Source organism: Octopus sinensis, linkage group LG28 (assembly GCF_006345805.1).
Source record: "Octopus sinensis linkage group LG28, ASM634580v1, whole genome shotgun sequence".
Taxonomy (NCBI): domain Eukaryota; kingdom Metazoa; phylum Mollusca; class Cephalopoda; order Octopoda; family Octopodidae; genus Octopus; species Octopus sinensis.
The window spans coordinates 15,335,413-15,360,549 of record NC_043024.1 but is presented as its reverse complement, the minus strand read 5'-3'; the positions used below and the strand labels follow the sequence as shown (position 1 = coordinate 15,360,549).

Here is a 25,137-nt window from a genome sequence, read left to right as displayed (position 1 = left end):
TGTCTAACTAGAAACAAATTTATTTATCATTTTTTCTTTGCAATTCCTCATATTTTAGACCTCTTTACCAAATCTGAGCTTTGGAATGGCACCAATTTTTGCAGTTGGATTCAGGTCCAACAATTATGATGGCCATTACCAAATGTTGAAGCCATTTTCACCGATCCAGGCAGTCGTTAGTTTCAGTATATATGCTTTGGATCATTATCTTCTTGAAAGATCCAGTTGTCACCTAGCACCAACTCTTCTGTCGACACTAAAAGATTTTCGTCTGATATTTTGACGTAATCCTCTTTTTTCATCTGGTCTTTGATAAAAACTAGTCATCCTCAATTGATTGCTGTAAAACACCTCCAAAACATTAAATTTCCACACCTATGCTTCTTGGTAGAAATGATGTTTTGGGGTCAAGAGGGCCGCCCAGACTTCCGCTAAACTGTGGCGTTCTTGTTGTGGCCAAAAAGTTAAAGTTTAGTCTCATCAATTCGCAGAACCATCGACCAAAATTGAGAAGGTTTGTTTAACAAGTTTTTTGCATAGTTTAGCCGAGCCTTAACGTGGTGGGCCTGGGTAGGGATGAGGTTCTCATTCAGCACCCACGGTGCCCAAATGTATACAATGCAGATGATGATGTAACATTTACGCCCAACAGCCCAACCTGATGGCTGATCTCTTTTACAGTTGTCCTCGGTTCACCCTCTATTCATCTCACCAGTCTTTGAATGAGTTCGTCTGATACCTTTCATTTTCTTCTATTCGACAAATTTCACACAACTCAAGGTTCGATATTTCTTAATAATCAACTGAATAGTCAGTATTTTGACAGAAAATCGTTCAGAAATCTTCCTGTATCCATCACCAAACATGTGAGCTTGTTTAACTTCTTTCTTAGGTCAACACCGATCTGTTTTTGTATCAGAATGTGTTTTATATAATAAACGAAATCACAAAGGAAAAACTTTGACAGTATTGATATGTGTTCAAATCACTTCTAAAGGTTTTACTAACAATTATTAATAGTAATATATTTGATATTTTGTATTTTTAATAGTTTAATAATCGTTTTAAATTAATTTTAAACCAAGAAATTTATGACAGTCAACTTCAGCCCTATTTCCCGATCGCATGTAAATCACGAGTGAATCATGTTTGTAGACCTCAATTTCAGCCAAGAATTGCAGCCCCATTCGTTATGGTACTCAGTGAATTCTGTCATAAATGTTTTCACAGCTTCATATTCCTTTTAATATGATTATCCTTATATATGCGATGCGAATAGTCTTATGGTTTGCAACACTAACTTCAGGAAACCTACAAGCCACTTGGTCACCTACCGATCGGGCCGACATACTAGCCAAATCGACTACATCCTTGCCAGAAAAAGGGAAAGATGGCTGCTTATAAATGCAAAACCTTCCCAGGCGAAGAATGTACCCCACAACACAGACTGGTAGTTAGTGACTTTAGGAGCAGGACTAAGAGGACGACCAGAAGACGACCAACATGGAGAAGAAGGGTCTGGAAGCTTAAAGATTTTGCAAATGGACAGAGATTTAGAGACATATTACTTGAAGCCTTTGACGAAATAGAAGGGGGTATAGCTTCACATGGGGTAGAACACAACTGGAGGTCTCTAAGGGACAACCTGCTGAGAGCCACTGACCAGATCTGTGGCTGGTGCAAAGTCCCCTCTCGACCCAAAATTACGTGGTGGTGGAACAATATTGTTGACAGGGCTATTAGACAAAAGAAACAGGCTTGGAAGGACTGGAAGAATGGTGGTAGCAGGGAAGTGTATCAGACTGCCAGAAGGGAAGCTAGGAGGCAGGTGTATTTAGCCAGAGGGGAAGCAGATAAGAAAAAATTTGCCAATGTTCTGCGCCGTGAGGATAAAAGACTTGAGATGTTTCGTGTTGCAAAACAGTGTGTGAGAGAGAATCGTGATGTGGTAGGAGATAAATGGGTTCGCATGGATGATGGTTCACTTGCGCTAAATGAGGATGCAAAGAGAGAGGTTTGTAGACGCCACTATGAAAGGTTGCTGAATGAGGAAAATGAATGGGATAAATAGAGTCTGCCGAATGTCGACCCAACAGAGGGACCAGCTATCCGAATTGACAGTTCCTTGGTAGTTGAGGCAATTAGAAGCATGAAGACAGGGAAAGCCCCAAGCCCATCAGGAATTACTGCAGAGATGCTCAAAATATCTGGTAGTGTCGGCTATAGCCTAGTCACCCGTATAGTTAACCAGGTGATACAAGAAGGAGTCATTCCCAATGACTGGTGTAGCAGCATAATAGTCAACTGCTACAAAGGTAAAGGTGACGCCCTAGATACAAATAACTACCGGGGTATCAAGCTGTTGGATCAGGTAATGAAGGTTACGGAGAGGGTCATAGCCCAACTAATTAGAGAGAGAGAGAGAGAGAGTTAGTTTAGATAAGATGCAGTTTGGGTTCGTGCCAGGGAAAAGTACTACTGATGCTATATTCCTGGTAAGACAGCTGCAGGAGAAATACCTAGCCAAAGATAAGTCCCTGTACCTGGCTTTTGTTGACATGGAGAAAGCCTTTGACAGGGTCCCCCGATCTCTTATCTGGTGGTCAATGAGGAAACTAGGGATAGATGAATGGTTAGTGAGAGTTGTGCGAGCCACGTACAGGGACGCTGCTAGTAAGGTGAGGGTTTGCAACGAGTACAGTGAAGAATTCCGGGTAGAGGTAGGGGTCCACCAAGGTTCAGTCTTCAGTCCCCTCCTATTTATCATAGTCCTCCAAGTAATAACGGAGGAATTCAAGACAGGATGCCCCTGGGAGCTCCTCTATGCTGATGACCTTGCTCTAATTGCTGAGTCACTATCAGAACTGGAGGAGAGGTTACAGGTGTGGAAGCAAGGATTAGAATCGAAGGGCCTTAGAGTCGACCTAGCTAAAACCAAAGTCCTAATAAGTAGGAAGGTAGACAAATCACAAACGCCTTCAGGTAGATGGCCCTGCTCGATCTGTAGAAAAGGCGTAGGTAGAAACTCTATAAGATGCACCAAGTGTAAGCTATGGACACATAAGAGGTGCAGCAATTTCAAAGGAAGGCTAACTAGGAAAATAGTTTTTGTATGTGGCAGATGCTCAGGAGCAATAAACACTGAAAATGTGCAGAGACCAACTTCCACCACATTCCAGGGAGAAAAACTAGAAATAGTTGATAGCTTCCGTTACCTAGGTGACCAAGTCAGTAGCGGGGGAGGGTGTGCTGAAAGTGTAACTGCTAGAGCAAGAATAGCCTGGGCAAAGTTCAGAGAGCTCTTACCCCTGCTGGTGACAAAAGGCTTCTCGCTCAGAGTAAAAGGCAGACTGTATGATGCATGTGTACGAACATCCATGCTACATGATAGTGAAACATGGGCCGTGACTGCTGAGGATATGCGTAAGCTCGCAAGAAATGAAGCCATATGCTCCGATGGATGTGTAATGTCAGTGTTCATAATCGACAGAGTGTAAGTACCTTGAGAGAAAAGCTGGACCTAAGAAGCATCAGTTGTGGTGTGCAAGAGAGTCGTTCGCGCTGGTATGGTCATGTGATGAGAATGGCTGAAGATAGCTGTGTGAAAAAGTGCCACACCCTAGCGGTTGAGGGAACTTGTGGGTGGTGAAGCACGACCTTCAAACTTTAGGTCTCACCGAGGAAATGACTAGAGACCGAGACCTATGGAAGTATGCTGTGCGTGAGAAGACACGCCAGGACAAGTGAGACCATAACCCATGGCCTCTACCTGGGATATAGCCAGTCCACTTACGCATACCTTTCCTTCTTGGGACACAAAACTCTACTTGTGAAGACCTGTTGAGGCAAGTGGAAATCAAAAAATCAAAATCGAAATCGATCAACATCAATAGAAATTGCAGCTGTGATACCAGTGCCGGTGGCACGTAAGTGAACCATCCGAACGTGGCCGTCGCCAGTGCCGCCCCGAGGGGCCTCCGTGCCGGTAGCACGTAAAAAGCACCATCCGATCGTGGCCGCTGCCAGCCTCGCCTGGCCCTCGTGCAGGTGGCACGTAAAAGCACCATCCGACCGTGGCCGTTTGCCAGCCCCGTCTGGCACCTGTGCCGATGGCACATAAAAAGCACCCACTACACTCACGGAGTGGTTGGCGTTAGGAAGGACATCCAGCTGTGGAAACATTGCCAGATCAGACAGGGCCTGGTGCAGCCTTCTGGCTTCCCAGACCCCAGTAAAACCGTCCAACCCATGCTAACATGGAAAGCGGGCGCTAAAGGATGATGATGATGATCATCATCATCATCATTGCAATGGAATGAGTCCCTAGCTATTCCTAGCTATTCCAACATGGTCACCAACAACATGCTGTATTAAAACTGAGCAAAACAGAGTTTATTTAAAGATATACCTCTTATAACATCACCTGACGAGACACTTTTATACTGAGGGAGAAACACCACAAGCAGTTGTGAATATCTTTTTTATAAGCCAAAAAAATTTTTATAATTTCGGAAAATAATTTTAAAAATCATTAAAATATTTTCTGTTTAAAGAAAGCTAAAACAGTACAAATGCTTACATTTTTGAAATCACATTCAGTTAGAAATACTATTAAAGGATATTACGTTTAACAAAAGTCAAAATAGAAATATTTATTGTAAAAAAAAAATTGTACTTTGTCGTCATCAACTCACTGTGTGTAACAGATAGATAAGAGTTTCTTCCATTTCAGGATGAAGATTATTTTCGAAACATTTTCCCATTATGCCACGATTTCGGTATTTATATCGCAAAAACCTCTAATATCTCAAAAGCCATTTGGTCGATTTACATGAAAATTGTTTCATTGCGTTCGTATTAACATTTCAGGGTAAATTTAATGCATAGTATTTTCCCATTATGCGCCAGTTTGGCTGATTCAATCAAGCAAGATTCAATCTGACTTTTAACAGTATATATATATATATATATATATATATATATATATATATATATATATATATATATATATATATATATATATATATATATATAATATGTATATATGCATGTATGTATCAATTGAAAGAGCTACTGATACTTCTATGCTTTTACGATAAATGAACAGGTATATTTATAAAAGGCACAATGTATCTTAAAGCAATCTTCCAAATTCTCTTTATGCATTATATATATATATATATATATATATATATATATTAAAATCAAGGACGCTGGACAGTGAGAAAATAAGGAAACACAAGAAGAAAGGTGATGTAAAAAAAATGAGACAAAAAAAGAAACAAAGTCAAGAAAACTAAAATCTTCGTCCTCCCTAATTTCAGAAAGCTCATTAAATACAACTGGTTTAGAACAAAATAACAGAAAGTATGTCAAAGTCTGTGAGACAGTAACTCAATATGGAGCTGGTGGTGCCCTTAAATTCAATAAAAGAAACCTGTCCGTGTTTCTACACCTACTAAAAATTTCAGATCTGGAATTAGGCAGATCTCGATCTAAAAAGCATACGAGACTTTTCTGCTATGGAGAAGTTGCATTTCTTATGTCCATTAATGTATGGCTTGGATTTCTCCACAATTCTCCACTTAATTGTATGTGCTGTGGAGCTGCTCTTCAAATTCCATACATGGCTAGCCAACTTAGTTGCATTACATTAATTGATGTGCCAGAAAGAAAATAGGTGGTTTGCATAACGTCTCTTGGATTCTCCTTCACATAAACCAATGTAATTCTTTTTTCAATGGATTTGTCTTGGAGCTTATCTCAAACTTCTGCCATGTATATGACGGAGGTTAACTTATATGCCTGGTCAAATGGATAGGCTTCAGAGTCTTGGCAGTTACAACTGCGAGAGGTATCTTCGTGATTGAGTTTTACAAGTTATAATGGTCTTCATGTTCATCAGCTGTATGATATTTGGAAAAAGGCGAAGGATAGCCTGATATAAAAGGTATCAGCATAGAATATCCCTCATGAAGAATTCTACCTGGCCCATGCAAACATGGAAAAGTGGACATTAAAAGACAAGGATCATTATGATCGTGTGTATTTGCAATTATTTATATAAATATAGTCAACATACCTGATCATTGCAATAACCGCTATGTGAAGGAATGAAAATGCTCGGTTCAACATCACGTCCAAGGCCAATTTTACATGTATACGATCCATTGTCAATGACAACACAAGGAACTTTAACAGCCATGTTTATATTTCTGAGTTAGACAAAACGTTCCTGACTAAAGTATGTGAATGTAAAAGTTGGTTTTGTAAATATTGTTGTTGATGGAACGTGAACTTGTGTTGGATTTAGCTGTTGGTGTTTAATGCAAGTAAAAATGTACAAGGAAGAAAGTTAAACTGTATCAATTGAATGAAATTTCACACTAATGGTAAAATGTAGAAAAGACAAGTATTAGTTTGTATTGGATTTCATGTTCTATTTTCTGACCAATATCTTTTCTTCATTACAAAACGAGGAAGATTTCTATAAAGAAACTGCGTGCATACATTTAATTAATTATATTCAATGTTATTTCAGAAATGTGGTGAACCATACATTTGTTCATGTGATATCGTATAAAAGTTTTAAAGCAAACAATTCTTCCTTGTAAGAGTTTTGATTCTCTGGAATTCTCTTCCTGGTCCTATCTTTTCCTAAAACATTGTAACTTCAAGAGGAACATACATAGCATGAATCTTGGCTAAAATATAGAAATATAAATGTCTGTTTTCTTAATATTGTTGTTTATGGAACGTGGAATTGTGTTGGATTTGACTGTTGGTGTTTAATGAAATTAAAAATGTTTGAGGAAGAAAGTTAAACTATTTTGGTTGGATGAAATTTCAATCTGGCGGATGAAATTTCAGATAACGTTTTGCCATTAGATTTGAAACACAGCAATTGAGAAAGGTATGCAATGGCCATGGGAATTGCTTCTAATCTCAGACCCAGGAAGTTAAAAATATAAAATAAATCTTATAACAAATTGCTAACGACTGATTCTGGATGAGTAACTCATATATAAGTGCTGGCATGGCTATTTAATTTAGAAGGTTGTTTCCCAATCGTGTGGTTTTGGGTTCAATCCCATTGCACAACGCTTTGGACAAATACCATCTACTGTAGCTCCAGACAAACTAAAAGCACATCTGATACACACACACACACACACACACACACAAACACACACATATATAAATATATATATATACATATGTACACACGCGCACACACACGCACATACACAAATATATATATATATAACTTGGAAAAGGATGCGTGGCATTCGATCATATAATAATGTTAATACTATATAAATATATGCATATATACATACATATATGTACATACCTACATATATATGTATATATACATGCATATATGGGTACAGGACATCAAAAATACGTTGAAGACAATGAGAAACGAAAACATGAAAACAAAAACATAGAAACGAACTTTTTATGAACAACGAAAAAAACAAACAGAGAAACGAGACATACAACATAAAGAATATTCCCCTTCTTTAGTTGTCCCTGTTTCAACTACTCCACATTCGAAGGCAAGAACAAGACGTGAATTCGTTGAAACAATCCTTCCCGCAAAGCAAATTAAATAAAATTTGGGATTTTTTGTGGAGGGTGAAAGTGTATATTCATTGGATGTATTTTTCGATGTATTTGTTATTATTCTTCTCTACCTCTGTCTACAACTCTCTTGGAATAAACATTGCGGATTTCTTTCTCCCTTGCCTTATTTGTAGATAAGAACCTAAATGTACTTAAAAATATTGATATCACCGCTGACATAGTTTGTCTGGACATTCACTCTTTCCATGTAGTTATGTGTATTTGTTAGATTCTTGTGTTTGCAGCTGTCACGTATCTTCTCATTTCAATTTCTATGTTTTCCAATGAACCTAAAATTCTGAAAGTTAGATTTTAATACTGAGTTGGTTTCTAACCTTTCTTTTAATTTCTGAATGTCATTTAATGTACCCATTATCATTAGCATATCATGTACTTAGCTTGTATATCATCTAAATACACTGTGTGTTATGTTTTGGTATTATTCTGTTCTCTCAAGTGTATTGGTAGAATGCTGCAAACAGCAGTCCTAAGGGGGAACCCATGGCTACTCCATCTAAGTTTCTTGCTATCACAGGTGGCTTTGTAGTTTTTGGTGTTATTCAAAACGATCCTCTCAATATTTGGTTGTCATGTGATGTTGTTCTGCTCAGAACTTGCATAAATTGTATATTTTATGAATATTTATATAGGATCAATTATATGATTTTATAGGCTTATCAAAATTTCATAATCTCCCGAGATAAGACGGGCTATTGTTTCATCAAATTTATGGCAGAATTTGCATTTGGGGTCAGAATCGTTTTGAAGAACATTAGCCTGGTAGTTTTTGGCAAGCAAGCTTTAATCTTGTGCCACCATTATTATTATTATTATTATTATTATTATTATTATTATTATTATTATTATTATTATTATTATTATTATTATTATTATTATTATTATTATTACTATTATTATTATTATTATATTATTATTATTATTATTATTATTATTATTTATTATTACTATTATTATTATTATTACTATTTTTATTATTATTATTATTATTGTTATTAAAATAATACTGATTGCTAACATTGACCCAAGACTAAACTTCTGAAGAGAATGAACTAGATTAAATCAATCCACACTTAGTTGGTATTTTATTTTTATTGAACACAGAAATATGAAATATGTAATTCACTTTGGTGTAATTTGAACTCAGAACATACAGGTTAGTAACCAAGTCACATTTTAACTGATGCAGATCAATATTTGCGATAATAATTATACGATCGACAGGGTTTCAATTACTCAAGAAATAATGAAAGCAAATTTCAAACGTTTAACAGAAATATATAGGATCAATTATATGATATTATAGTCTATTGTTTCATCAAATTTATTACAGAATTTGCATTTGGGGTCAGAACCATTTTGAAGAACATTAGCCAGGTAGTTTTTGGTAAGCAAGCTTTGATCTTGTGCCACCATTATTATCATTATTATTATTATTATTACTTTTTTTTTCTTCTTTCAAATTTTCTTCCATTTCTTGCCGAGTGTCTTCCCGACTCCTAGGGCAAAGAAACTCATAGTGTATATTGGTAGGCCATTAAACCAAACTCAGTAGTTCGTTCATTTTTTTTTTTTTTTTAAAGTTAAATTAAAATACATGAGCAGCAACAGTTCTCACATCGACAATGCTCTTCTCAATACGTGTGATGTACCAGTTAAGACAATCTTTTGCACTTCTTGCAGGGATGGTAAGCCAGGGATCATTCTCATATAATTTTCGGTTCCCTTCTTGATCATTCCTAGTGCTCCTACGATCACTGGTATTGTAACCGCCTTGAGATGCCACATTTTCTCAATTTCAATGAGTAGGTCTTTATATTTTCTGAGCTTGTCAAACTCTTTCGCTGAGATATTATGATCACAGGGGATGCTCATGTCGATCAATAAGCAAACTTTATTGTTTTGGTCTTTCACAACAATATCTGGTTTATTGGCCTTGATGGTTCGGTCTGTATGTACTGGAAAGTCCCACAGAATGGTTACATTTTCTCCTTCAGTTACAGCCTCAGGGTGGTGATTATACCACTTGTCGGCAGTTTTGATATTGTAATGCCGACTTATTAGCCAGTGGAGATATTGGCCAACTCTGTCATGTCTTAATTTATACTCCACTGGTGCTAAGACTTTACATCCAGAGATTAGGTGGTCCACCGTTTATTATTATTATTATTATTATTATTATTATTATTATTATTATTATTATTATTATTATTATTATTATTATTTTGGTTTGGTTCAAGTTCAGTCTTATTCCTGGTAGGAATTATGTGGATAGCAGATTACTACCTGTAACCTTAGATATCCACAAGTTTTAAACAGTCTTTCAAGTGTTTAGAACCCTCCTGATAATCCTTGCTGTCCCTAAGACACAAACTTTCTGTAGGAGCTCTGCCGGGTATCCTATTCCAACCTCCTTCAGCCATTTGTCTATATCTTTGCTTCTTGTTCTCAAAGTACTAATTATTACGGGCACAACTTTACTGTTTTCATGCTCCAAGTTCTTCCTATTTAAAATTTGAAGGATTGTATATTTTTTTAATTCCTCTTTTTTACGAACCTGGAATCAAATGGGAATGATGGTTCAATAAGTAAGCAGCTTTGCTTTTCTTTATCTGGTCTGTTGTTTTCTAACTTCTTGTCTGTTTGAATAGGAATGTCCCACAAAGTCGTACATTTCTCCAATTCAAGTACTCTTTTGGCTCAATGACTGTACTCTGTATTTCCACCTTCAAATCCCCATTTCTGGCACAGTTTCCAGTGTATAACTTTTACAACCTGGTCATGCCTCCGTTTCTTATATTCTTCCTGTGCCAACTTGGAGCATTCTGTCACAATGTATGCCACTGTCTCATTCCAAGTTCTACAGGCTCTACATGCTTCTGACATATTCCCTCCATATATATTTTTTTCTCAAGTTGTTTTTTGTTTCTATCATTTAATTTTGGGCTACTCCAATTAGGCTCTCTGTTTCACTTTGTCATTGCCTCCTTTTTAACCAAACTCAGGATGTTGTTCCACATACGTCTTCAGTGCCTCTTCAAAATTGGCCGTTCAGATGTTTCTCTTCCATCTGTCTGACATGCTTTCTTTGTCCTTCTCTCCTATTAAAGGATTCATCATGTGTTCTTTATTAACTGTTTTTAGTAGATTTTCTGAGCTGTTAATATTATTATTATTATTATTGAGTGAGAGAGCAGTTCATGCCATCAAAGTGACACTGGGGTAAAATATACGAAGCCCAGTATACCCATCATGACTACCCGTCTGATAAGGGTACACCAAGCACATTCATCACAACCATATGTGCACGACATGGTGATACCATATCAAGATAAACAGCACATGACCTTGCAGTTGGGGCCCAGTTAGAATTTTCTTCAGGTTGAGTAGCCCATCCTGCTCAAACGGTCCCTGAATAAGGGTTGTTTAAGGATGTTGAATGAAACATTATTTCTTCTTTTAGCAAATTTTTAATAAAATTTTAATATTTTAACAAGTCTTATTGTATAATATTGTATTTTATATAAATACTGATGGTTATATAATGATCTAGTTATCGTAGTTTTTCTATATAATTATAAAATTTTAACTTTACGTTTATTCGTAAGACTTTACTTAGCCAAAGAGAGATATAGATCGTTAACAGTTATACGAGTATTTTTAAAGTTAGGTTTCATGTATATACATGTATTGATAGCATAAATTTTAGTCTTAAATAACTATATTTGTTGATAGTTATTTTAAATTTTTTATAATTGTTATTATAACTTATATATTGTTTTTTTTTAAATTGATAATTGGTAGTAATATTTTTTCCTTTGATAAATATATTCGTAGTATTTATTTGATACTATATAACCACGGATTCATTATTTCATTAGTATTTTATTTCATTTTAGTTTCTTAACTATACGATTTTTGAAAGTTATTAGTTAGCCAACCATATATATGGATCGTTAATTAGTTATAGCGTTCTTTTAAGATTGTTTGTTTATTTGTTTACAATTAGCTATTTCATCTTTAATCTTTTAATATTTTTATAAGTAATAATGAATAATTAATTTATTAGGTCTTTATTATACGTGCATATATATTTATTGATAGAGATAATTTTAGATCTTAATTCTTATATTTTATACATTTATATATTTTCATTGATAATTTAGTTATTATTCAAATATTATATAATTATTTGACTTGAAATTATATTTAATAATACGAATAGTCATTTTTTTTGTAAAATATTTATGTAATTAGATATTGACTATAACTGAGATTAGATTATTTGTGGGTTTCTTACCTTAAAAATTAATACTTAAAAATTAATATTTAACATTATAATCGATTGTCTGACATAATTATAATCGTTAAAGTTTCTAGTTTGATAATAGATTTTTTATAAGAAAAATTATTATTTTATTTATTTCTTAAAAAAATATCGTATAAATATTTTTGATTATTTATTTAAATATTAACATTGACCTGAAGATTGACTATAACCATAATTCGAATTATTAATTGAATTCAAATTATTGTTTTTCGAATTAGGTTATGGGCATGAAACGATCGTAGTGGTTTTACTCTTTACTTATATTAAACTTTTTAATACTTTTTGATAGTTATATTTATATTTAAAAAAATTAAAATTATAATAAAATAATAATAATATTAAAACTAAAAATAATATATATATATATATATATATAAATTTATAAGTATAAATCAATAATTTAAATATTTTTTTAAATTTTAACTATAAATTTAAATAATTTAAACTTTGAATTTTATATTTTATATATTTTTTATATTATATTAATTAATTTTATTTCTATGTATTGGTTTATGTTTTTCACTGTTTGATTTGCCTAATAAGGGTTTTATCTCTAATTTAATATATATATATTTATACATATATATACATATACATATATATATATATGTATATGTAGATAGATAGATAGATAGATAGATAGATAGATAGATAGATAGATAGATAGATAGATAGATAGATAGATAGATAGATAGATAGATAGATAGATAGATAGATAGACAAGCAGAAATACCCAGCATTGCCTGGGTTAAAGAGAATAATGAAATTTAAAATCGCTGGCTAGATTACGTAGTTCTCAACTGCTGGTAGCTGCAATTCCAACTTTCCAAATTAACAGCTCTCCAACCCATGCCAGCATGGAACACAGACGTTAAGTGAAATGTTAAAAGAAAGTCTTCAGCTCATATATGTATATAAAGTAACTACACATAATTAAAAAAATATGTTTTTGGTAGCTTATTTCGTAACCAAAGAACATGTACAGATTATAAACAATGAAAGGCTGATTTTGGTGATTCATTGGACAGAGGTAGTAAAGAGGCAATCCGATGATAAATCTGACTTTGGATCCTGAAAGATTGCATGAATCCTGACTCAGTTAAATTTTTTGTGACTCCAAATGATATTATCTTTAGTGCAGCGTTGTATTGTCTAATTTTGTATTTGGAAGTGCTTGGAATCTTGGTCCATCCCTGGAACATAAGTAATATCTGTTCCCACTTTGGAGTAAAATCAGTTGAACAATACAGCCGTTATAATCTTTTACGCACATCCACACACACACACACACAAACACACAGAACTGGATTTATATTATATTATATCATATATATATATATATATCAATGACACATACATATTACGTATATTTTTTATCGAGAATATTTGAGCCATGTTCATTATATTCTTCTCTGCTAATACACCAATCTTTAAAGATAGACAAACTAGCCAATGCAGCACCACCAAGCCATGTAGCGTATTTAAGTTCTCCATGATCAATAATCTTAAATATCGTTGCAGGTGCCAGAATGGAACTCATTTCTTTTCTTAGGCGCTGGGCAAAGCCTCTGAATGTTGTCGAACCACCGGACAATACAATTTTATGAAATTGAGGCATTTTAATCCACCTATTACATTTGATGATTGAATCACGAATTCTTACATGAATACCCTCAGATCCCTCATGAATTAAACTTGGCTGGAACAGAAGTTCCGGGGTACGGAATCGTTCATTGCCAATGGTAATGACTTGCTTGTCAGGTAATTTATATTTCTCAGAGGCTGCAGTCTGCATTTCCTGTTCAAAGTCTAGAGCAACATAACAACACTTCTCTTTGATGTTACGGACAGTTTCTGTCTGAGAAGGACTGTCAAAGGAATAACCACGTTCAGTCAACATACTCGTAAGGTAATCTGTCATGTCCACACCACCAAACTCCCACTGGACAGCAGCTTCTCGTTTAACTGACCCTTTATAGACAGGGACAATTTGGGTGATGCCATGACCTACATTCACAGACATACCTGTGTTACGACCAGAAGCATAAAGGGACAGTGAAGCCTGATCAGCAATACATAATGCATGAGTGTTAAACTTTTCAAACATAATTTCGGCCATCTTTTCTCTGTTGTACTTGGGGTTAAAAACAGCCTCAGTCAACAAGACAGAGCTTTCTGCAGGTGCAACTTTCAACTCTTTGAATGCATGCAACCAAATCTTCTCCATATCATCCCAGTTGGTAATGACACCACGTTCAATAGGATGCTTCAAGTTAAGAACACTTGTATTGTATCCAAATTTATTTATAACATTGTAGTCTTTGAGTTCATTTCCAATCATTTCACTCTGAAATACAAAAAGAATTCTGGAATTCAGTAAGAATCTATAATAATAAATGGAAAGCTTGTGAATTTGTTACTTTAACTTCTCTGATACTCTCCAACAGATCTTGATGAAACTTGACATAAGTGTAGGGCTTATGTTCATGCGGCCACTTACACACTTGGAATTTTTAAAAAATTGAATTTTAATCAGCATCAATTTTTCAAATGTTATAAAATTTCAGCTATTTTTGCATTAGCCATCGTTACATCAATTTTTTGAAAAATGCTGAAGTTTGACGAAAAATATTTCATGGGTATAAACAGACATCTTATTAACAGCAATCTGTGTAGCATTTGCTAATTCTTCATTTCAATGCGAATTGTTTTGATTTGCTAAAACTTATTTCAATTCATTGTTTTAATTCCCCAGTGTTTCAGGTTTTGATTAAGTGAGACCATTTTATTTCTCAAGCAAAAATTTAGGCATTTTGTACACTAGCTGTCATAACATCAATTTGATGAAATCTGCCCCAAAGTGTAAAATTTGGCCATTTTATGCACATGCACAACAATGACAACAACACAGGTTCACTACCAGACACTGCTCATTTAATTGTCAAATTGGTCCAACCCATTAATATACATTTTAAATTTTTGAAAAATGTCGAAATTTGAGGAAAAATGCTTCATGGCTATAAACAGACATCTAATTAATGGTAATTTTTACTGGATACCTCAGTTAGTTAATGATAAGAATTCTTGAAACTTGGGTTGATAAAATTGTTGAAATGTTAATAATTATTGAAAGAATTACATGAATTCTGGAATTCTGATAACTAATCCTACAATATCCCATATTAAATACTATAATATCCCATGATTAATCCTTTGATATCTTTCTGTTAAAGTTTGAAGTAAGGATGAAATGTGTTTTCCTTATTTCTTGAGTAATTGAAACTCTATTCAGAACATTCCATCACAAAATAGTTATTAGGAGTATTTAACAGCAATAAAAGGAGTCTCCCTCAGAGTGAAAAGTAGACTGTATGATGCTTGTGTGTGAATGGCCTATACTCCTTGGAAGTGAGACATGGGCTCTCAATGCAAAAGATGTGCATAGACTGGAGAGAAATGAAGGTAGTGTGCTCTGTTGGATGTGCAACATCAGTGCACATGTACGACAAAGTGCAAATGTATTGAGAGAAAAGTTGGGCATAAGAGGAATCAAATGTAGCATGCAAGAGAGAAGACTCCGTTGGTTTGGAGATGTGATGTGTATGAATGAGGCCAGCTGCATAAAGAAGTGGTGATCACTGAAAGTGGATGGTGTCTGCAGAAGAGGGAGACCCGGAAAGACGTGGGATGAAGGGGGTAAGGACCGATCTCAGGACGTTGGACCTCATGGAGGAAATGACAATGGACTGAGATGTCTGATGATATGAGCTTCTTGAGAAGACCCACCTACGTCAGCAAACTGAGTTCTAGAAGTGCTGTGTGTCCCACCCACACTTAACAAGTAAACATCTCACACACCCTACCACAACATACTAAACTACATCTCTTCATTTCTTCTCTTCATTTCCCCTTCATGCACTACGCTTACCTCCCACTCCCCAATCCTGTCCCACTGTGTCGTAGCTCTCCGCTAGGCCCCGACCTGTGTGTTCCACTCACATCACCTGTCCCACTTTATCAATGCAATTTGCTAGTCCCCCTGACACGTGTTTCACCTACATGTAACAAGAAAACTTCTCACTCATCCAACCCCAACAAACCAATCTACATCTCTGCATCTTCCACACATTTCTTCCTTCATACTCTATGCCTACCTTTCACTCCCCGATCCTATTCACACGGCCCTGTTTATCTGTATCATTGCTATCTGGTAGCACCCACCGACTAATATATATATACCCAGGTTTTCACCACTCACTCCGCCCACTCCGCGCTCTCTAATTGTGCTTCCTTCGCAATATCCTGCCACTTACATTATGGTATTTGAACCTCAAGGGTATTCCCTGGCACTTGCCACCATCGATATCTCTCTCTTCCTTTACTCAACCATCCCATTTATATTCTGATCTCCAGCCCTTGAGAATATGCCCAGCACTTTACCACCATCTCTATCCTGATGTCTCCCACATTCTCTTTCCTTTTCCTACACTTTCCTCAGGTTAGCTAACTATGTATTTCTTTACGGCAGCACACCTCTCTTTGGCTTCATTCTTTGAATCTTTTGTTCTTTGTACATTAAATCATACTTATCATTCATTGAATGGAGTACTCTTTTTGTTGAGCTTCGCTAAATGGAACAGTAAGGTATCTATCTATACATACCTATAGCTACATCTATCTATCTATCTATCTATCTATCTATCTATCTATCTATCTATCTATCTATCTATCTATCTATCTATCTATCTATATACATATATACATATAGTTATACATCGCTGGTCACTATGCGTTCGCATTGTTTTAGCCTTCGAATGACCCCACCTCGCTAGCTAAGCGAGCAGGCCAACAGAAGAAAGAGTGGGAGAAAGTATAGCAGGGATCACCACCCTCTGCCGGAGTCACGTGCAGCTTTTAGGTGTTTTCGCTCAATAAACACTCACAACGCCCGGTCTGGGAATCGAAACCGCGATCCTAAGACTGCGAGTCCGCTGCCCTAACCAATGGGCCATTGCGCCTACACACACACACACACACACACACACACACACATATATATATATATATATATATATATATATTATATATATATATATATATATATATATACACAGAGGGGGAGACCGAAACAGAGAGACGGTGGTGTTTATAAGTATTCATATAGTGTAGAATAACATTGATTTTTTAAAAATATATTCTTATCACTAGTCGGTTTGTAATATCTTTTGTATATTATTTATACTTTAATAATATACACAATTTCGTTTAGTCATTAATATGTTTTTACAATGGCTAACAAGCAAAATTAATAAATTCCATAAAATTATTTATTATAAATAATTATATTCAATTTTTTTGTCTAACTAGAAACAAATTTATTTATCATTTTTTCTTTGCAATTCCTCATATTTTAGACCTCTTTACCAAATCTGAGCTTTGGAATGGCACCAATTTTTGCAGTTGGATTCAGGTCCAACAATTATGATGGCCATTACCAAATGTTGAAGCCATTTTCACCGATCCAGGCAGTCGTTAGTTTCAGTATATATGCTTTGGATCATTATCTTCTTGAAAGATCCAGTTGTCACCTAGCACCAACTCTTCTGTCGACACTAAAAGATTTTCGTCTGATATTTTGACGTAATCCTCTTTTTTCATCTGGTCTTTGATAAAAACTAGTCATCCTCAATTGATTGCTGTAAAACACCTCCAAAACATTAAATTTCCACACCTATGCTTCTTGGTAGAAATGATGTTTTGGGGTCAAGAGGGCCGCCCAGACTTCCGCTAAACTGTGGCGTTCTTGTTGTGGCCAAAAAGTTAAAGTTTAGTCTCATCAATTCGCAGAACCATCGACCAAAATTGAGAAGGTTTGTTTAACAAGTTTTTTGCATAGTTTAGCCGAGCCTTAACGTGGTGGGCCTGGGTAGGGATGAGGTTCTCATTCAGCACCCACGGTGCCCAAATGTATACAATGCAGATGATGATGTAACATTTACGCCCAACAGCCCAACCTGATGGCTGATCTCTTTTACAGTTGTCCTCGGTTCACCCTCTATTCATCTCACCAGTCTTTGAATGAGTTCGTCTGATACCTTTCATTTTCTTCTATTCGACAAATTTCACACAACTCAAGGTTCGATATTTCTTAATAATCAACTGAATAGTCAGTATTTTGACAGAAAATCGTTCAGAAATCTTCCTGTATCCATCACCAAACATGTGAGCTTGTTTAACTTCTTTCTTAGGTCAACACCGATCTGTTTTTGTATCAGAATGTGTTTTATATAATAAACGAAATCACAAAGGAAAAACTTTGACAGTATTGATATGTGTTCAAATCACTTCTAAAGGTTTTACTAACAATTATTAATAGTAATATATTTGATATTTTGTATTTTTAATAGTTTAATAATCGTTTTAAATTAATTTTAAACCAAGAAATTTATGACAGTCAACTTCAGCCCTATTTCCCGATCGCATGTAAATCACGAGTGAATCATGTTTGTAGACCTCAATTTCAGCCAAGAATTGCAGCCCCATTCGTTATGGTACTCAGTGAATTCTGTCATAAATGTTTTCACAGCTTCATATTCCTTTTAATATGATTATCCTTATATATGCGATGCGAATAGTCTTATGGTTTGCAACACTAACTTCAGGAAACCTACAAGCCACTTGGTCACCTACCGATGGGGATGACATACTAGCCAAATCGACTACATCCTTGCCAGAAAAAGGGAAAGATGGCTGCTAATAAATGCCAAAACCTTCCCAGGCGAAGAATGTACCCCACAACACAGACTGGTAGTTAGTGACTTTAGGAGCAGGACTAAGAGGACGACCAGAAGACGACCAACATGGAGAAGAAGGGTCTGGAAGCTTAAAGATTTTGCAAATGGACAGAGATTTAGAGACATATTACTTGAAGCCTTTGACGAAATAGAAGGGGGTATAGCTTCACATGGGGTAGAACACAACTGGAGGTCTCTAAGGGACAACCTGCTGAGAGCCACTGACATGATCTGCGGTTGGTGCAAAGTCCCTTCAAGACCCAAAATTACGTGGTGGTGGAACAATATTGTTGACAGGGCTTAGACAAAGGAACAGGCTTGGAAGGACTGGAAGAACGGTGGTAGCAGGGAAGTGTATCAGACTGCCAGAAGGGAAGCTAGGAGGCAGGTGTATTTAGCCAGAGGGGAAGCAGATAAGAAAAAATTTGCCAATGTTCTGCACCGTGAGGATGAAAGACTTGAGGTAATTCGTGTTGCAAGACAGTGTGTGAGAGAGAATCGTGATGTGGTAGGAGAGAAATGTGTTCGCATGGATGATGGTTCACTTGCGCTAAATGAGGATGCAAAGAGAGAGGTTTGTAGACGCCACTATGAAAGGTTGCTGAATGAGGAAAATGAATGGGATAAAGAGAGTCTGCCGAATGTCGACCCAACAGAGGGACCAGCTATCCGAATTGACAGTTCCTTGGTAGTTAAGGCAATTAGAAGCATGAAGACAGGGAAAGCCCCAAGCCCATCAGGAAACACTGCAGAGATGCTCAAAATATCTGGTAGTGTCGGCTATAGCCTAGTCACCCGTATAGTTAACCAGGTGATACACGAAGGAATCATTCCCAATGACTGGTGTAGCAGCATAATTGTCAACTGCTACAAAGGTAAAGGTGACGCCCTAGATACAAATAACTACAGGGGTATCAAGCTGCTGGATCAGGTAATGAAGGTTTCGGAGAGGGTCATAGCCCAACTAATTAGAGAGAGAGAGAGAGAGTTAGTTTAGATGAGACGCAGTTTGGGTTCGTGCCAGGGAAAAGTAGTACCGATGTTATATTCCTGGTAAGACAGCTGCAGGAGAAATATCTAGCCAAAGATAAGCCCCTGTACCTGGCTTTTGTTGACATGGAGAAAGCCTTCGACAGGGTCCCCCGATCCCTTATCTGGTGGTCAATGAGGAAACTAGGGATAGATGAATGGTTAGTGAGAGCTGTGCGACCCATGTACAGGGACGCTGCTAGTAAGGTGAGGGTTGGAAACGAGTACAGTGAAGAATTCCGGGTAGAGGTAGGGGTCCACCAAGGTTCAGTCCTCAGTCCCCTCCTATTTATCATAGTCCTCCAGGCAATAACTGAGGAATTCAAGACAGGATGCCCCTGGGAGCTCCTCTATGCTGATGACCTTGCTTTAATTGCTGAATCACTATCAGAACTGGAAGAGAAGTTTCAGGTATGGAAGCAAGGATTGGAATCGAAGGGCCTTTGTGTCAACCTAGCTAAAACCAAAGTTCTAATAAGTAGGAAGGTAGACAAATCACAAACGCCTTCAGGTAGATGGCCCTGCTCGATCAGTAGAAAAGGCGTAGGTAGAAACTCTATAAGATGCACCAAGTGTAAGCTATGGACATGTAAGAGGTGCAGCAATGTCAAAGGAAGGCTAACTAGGAAAATAGTTTTTGTATGTGGAAGATGCTCAGGAGCAATAAACACTGAAAATGTGCAGAGACCAACTTCCACCACATTCCAGGGAGAAAAACTAGAAATAGTTGATAGCTTCCGTTACCTAGGTGACCAAGTCAGTAGCGGGGGAGGGTGTGCTGAAAGTGTAACTGCTAGAGTAAGAATAGCCTGGGCAAAGTTCAGAGAGCTCTTACCCCTGCTGGTGACAAAAGGCCTCTCGCTCAGAGTAAAAGGCAGACTGTATGATGCATGTGTACGAACAGCCATGCTACATGGTAGTGAAACATGGGCTGTGACTGCTGAGGATATGCGTAAGCTCGCAAGAAATGAAGTCAGTATGCTCTGATGGATGTGTAATGTCAGTGTTCATACTCGACAGAGTGTAAGTACCTTGAGAGAAAAGTTGAACCTAAGAAGCATCAGTTGTTGTGTGCAAGAGAGACGTTTGCGCTGGTATGGTCATGTGACGAGAATGGCTGAAGATAGTTGTGTGAAAAGTCCCACACCCTAGCGGTTGAGGGAACCTGTGGAAGAGGTAGACCCAGGAAAACCTGGGATGAGGTGGTGAAGCACGACCTCCGAAATTTAGGTCTCACCGAGGAAATAACTAGAGACCAAGACCTATGGAAGTATGCTGTGCGTGAGAAGACCCGGCAGGACAAGTGAGACCATAACCCATGGCCTCTACCTGGGATGTAGCCAGTCCACTTATGCATACCTGTCCTTCTTGGGACACAAAACTCTACTTGTGAAGACCTGTTGAGGCAAGTGGAAATCAAAAAATCAAAATCGAAATCGATCAACATCAATGGAAATGCAGCTGTGATACCAGTGCCGGTGGCACGTAAGCAAACCATTAGAACGTGGCCGTTGCCAGCGCCGCACCGACGGGCCTCTGTGCCGGTGGCACGTAAAAAGCACCATCCGATCGTGGCCATTGCCAGCCTCGCCTGGCCCCCGTGCAGGTGGCACGTAAAAAGCACCATCCGACCATGGCCGTTTGCCAGCTCCGTCTGGCTCCTGTGCGGGTGGCATGTAAAAAGCACCCACTACACTCACGGAGTGGTTGGTGTTAGGAAGGGCATCCAGCCGTAGAAACACTGCCAGATCAGACTGGGCCTGGTGCAGCCTTCTGGCTTCCCAGACCCCAGTTGAACCGTCCAACCCATGCTAGCATGGAAAGCGGGCGCTAAAGGATGATGATGATGATGATGACGATGAACATTGCAATGGAATGAGTCCCTAGCTATTCCTAGCTATTCCAACATGGTCACCAACAACATGCTGTATTAAAACTGAGCAAAACAGAGTTTATTTAAATATATACCTCTTATAACATCACCTGACGAGACACTTTTATACTGAGGGAGAAACACCACAAGCAGTTGTGAATATCTTTTTTATAAGCCAAAAAAATTTTTATAATTTCGGAAAATAATTTTTAAAATCATTAAAATATTTTCTGTTTAAAGAAAGCTAAAACAGTACAAATGCTTACATTTTTGAAATCACATTCAGTTAGAAATACTATTAAAGGATTAAGATATTACGTTTAACAAAAGTCAAAATAGAAATATTTATTGTAAAAAAAAATTGTATTTTGTCGTCATCAACTCACAGTGTCTAACAGATAGATAAGAGATTCTTCCATTTCACGATGAAGATTATTTTCGGAACATTTTCCCATTATGCAACGATTTCGGTATTTATATCCCGAAAACCTCTAATATCTCAAAAGCCATTTGGTCGGTTTACATGAAAATTGTTTCATTGCGTTCGTATTAACATTTCTGGGTAAATTTAATTCATAGTATTTTCCCATTATGCGCCAGTTTGGCTGATTCAATCAAGCAAGATTCAATCTGACTTTTAACAGTATATATATATATATATATATATATATAATATGTATGTATGCATGTATGTATCAATTGAAAGAGCTACTGATACTTCTATGCTTTTACGATAAATGAACAGGTATATTTATAAAAGGCACAATGTATCTTAAAGCAATCTTCCAAATTCTCTTTATGCATTATATATATATATATATATATATAATATATATATATATTAAAATCAAGGACGCTGGACAGTGAGAAAATAAGGAAACACAAGAAGAAAGGTGATGTAAAAAAATGAGACAAAAAAGAAACAAAGTCAAGAAAACTAAAATCTTCGTCCTCCCCAATTTCAGAAAGCTCATTAAATACAACTGGTTTAGAACAAAATAACAGAAAGTATGTCAAAGTCTGTGAGACAGTAACTCAATATGGAGCTGGTGGTGCCCTTAAATTCAATAAAAGAAACCTGTCCGTGTTTCTACACCTACTAAAAATTTCAGATCTGGAATTAGGCAGATCTCGATCTAAAAAGCATACGAGACTTTTCTGCTATGGAGAAGTTGCATTTCTTATGTCCATTAATGTATGGCTTGGATTTCTCCACAATTCTCCACTTAATTGTATGTGCTGTGGAGCTTCTCTTCAAATTCCATACATGGCTAGCCAACTTAGTTGCATTACATTAATTGATGTGCCAGAAAGAAAATAGGTGGTTTGCATAACGTCTCTTGGATTCTCCTTCACATAAACCAATGTAATTCTTTTTTCAATGGATTTGTCTTGGAGCTTATCTCAAACTTCTGCCATGTATATGACGGAGGTTAACTTATATGCCTGGTCAAATGGATAGGCTTCAGAGTCTTGGCAGTTACAACTGCGAGAGGTATCTTCGTGATTGAGTTTCACAAGTTATAATGGTCTTCATGTTCATCAGCTGTATGATATTTGGAAAAAGGCGAAGGATAGCCTGATATAAAAGGTATCAGCATAGAATATCCCTCATGAAGAATTCTACCTGGCCCATGCAAACATGGAAAAGTGGACATTAAAAGACAAGGATCATTATGATCGTGTGTATTGCAATTATTTATATAAATATAGTCAACATACCTGATCATTGCAATAACCGCTACGTGAAGGAATGAAAATTCTCGGTTCAACATCACGTCCAAGGCCAATTTTACATGTATACGATCCATTGTCAATGACAACACAAGGAACTTTAACAGCCATGTTTATATTTCTGAGTTAGACAAAACGTTCCTGACTAAAGTATGTGAATGTAAAAGTTGGTTTTGTAAATATTGTTGTTGATGGAACGTGAACTTGTAATGGATTTAGCTGTTGGTGTTTAATGCAAGTAAAAATGTACAAGGAAGAAAGTTAAACTGTATCAATTGAATGAAATTTCACACTAATGGTAAAATGTAGAAAAGACAAGTATTAGTTTGTATTGGATTTCATGTTCTATTTTCTGACCTATATCTTTTCTTCTTTACACAACCAGGAAGATTTCTATAAAGAAACTGCGTACATACATTTAATTAATTATATTCAATGTTATTTCAGAAATGTGGTGAACCATACCTTTGTTCATGTGATATCGTATAAAAGTTTTAAAGCAAACAATTCTTCCTTGTAAGAGTTTTGATTCTCTGGAATTCTCTTCCTGGTCCTATCTTTTCCTAAAACATTGTGACTTCAAGAGGAACATACATAGCATGAATCTTGGCTAAAATATAGAAATATAAATGTCTGTTTTCTTAATATTGTTGTTTATGGAACGTGGAATTGTGTTGGATTTGACTGTTGGTGTTTAATGAAATTTAAAATGTTTGAGGAAGAAAGTTAAACTATTTTGGTTGGATGAAATTTCAATCTGGCGGATGAAATTTCAGATAACGTTTTGCCATTAGATTTGAAACACAGCAATTGAGAAAGGTATGCAATGGCCATGGGAATTGCTTCTAATCTCAGACCCAGGAAGTTAAAAATATAAAATAAATCTTATAACAAATTGCTAACGACTGATTCTGGATGAGTAACTCATATATAAGTGCTGGCATGGCTATTTAATTTAGAAGGTTGTTTCCCAATCGTGTGGTTTTGGGTTCAATCCCATTGCACAACGCTTTGGACAAATACCATCTACTGTAGCTCCAGACAAACTAAAAGCACACCTGATACACCCACACACACACACACACACACACAAACACACACATATATAAATATATATATACATATGTACACACGCGCACACACACACATACACACACACACACACACACACACACACACATATATATATATAAATATATATACATACATACGTACACGTACACACACACACACACACACATATATATATATATATATATATATAAATATATATATACATACGTACACACACACACACACACACACACACACACATATATATATGTATATATAAATATATATATACATACGTACATATATATATATATATAACTTGGAAAAGGATGCGTGGCATTCGATCATATAATAATGTTAATACTATATAAATATATGCATATATACATACATATATGTACATACCTACATATATATGTATATATACATGCATATATGGGTACAGGACATCAAAAATACGTTGAAGACAATGAGAAACGAAAACATGAAAACAAAAACATAGAAACGAACTTTTTTTGAACAACGAAAAAAACAAACAGAGAAACGAGACATACAACATAAAGAATATTCCCCTTCTTTAGTTGTCCCTGTTTCAACTACTCCACATTCGAAGGCAAGAACAAGACGTGACTTCGTTGAAACAATCCTTCCCGCAAAGCAAATTAAATAAAATTTGG

General features: G+C 36.3%; 2 protein-coding genes across 2 annotated transcripts in view; both read right to left on the bottom strand.

Annotated features, from left to right (window-relative positions):
- The window catches only part of LOC115225687 (actin-like), a 10,375-nt gene extending 3,239 nt beyond the window's left edge, over window positions 1-7,136 (bottom strand). Inside the window, exon 1 of the mRNA XM_029796604.2 lies at window positions 6,083-7,136. Coding sequence (XP_029652464.2) covers window positions 6,083-6,205 — 123 coding nt within the window. The 5' untranslated portion in view covers window positions 6,206-7,136. The remainder of the gene's footprint in view (window positions 1-6,082) is intronic.
- A 5,573-nt stretch (window positions 7,137-12,709) lies between these two features.
- LOC115225776 (actin-like) lies at window positions 12,710-23,677 on the bottom strand. The gene is made up of 2 exons (XM_029796729.1): window positions 23,396-23,677; window positions 12,710-14,324 (listed from the first exon to the last, which is right to left on the bottom strand). The coding sequence occupies exons 1-2, from the start codon at window positions 23,516-23,518 to the stop codon at window positions 13,338-13,340; spliced, it is 1,110 nt and encodes a 369-aa protein (XP_029652589.1). The 5' UTR covers window positions 23,519-23,677; the 3' UTR covers window positions 12,710-13,337.
- Window positions 23,678-25,137: the final 1,460 nt, after the last annotated feature.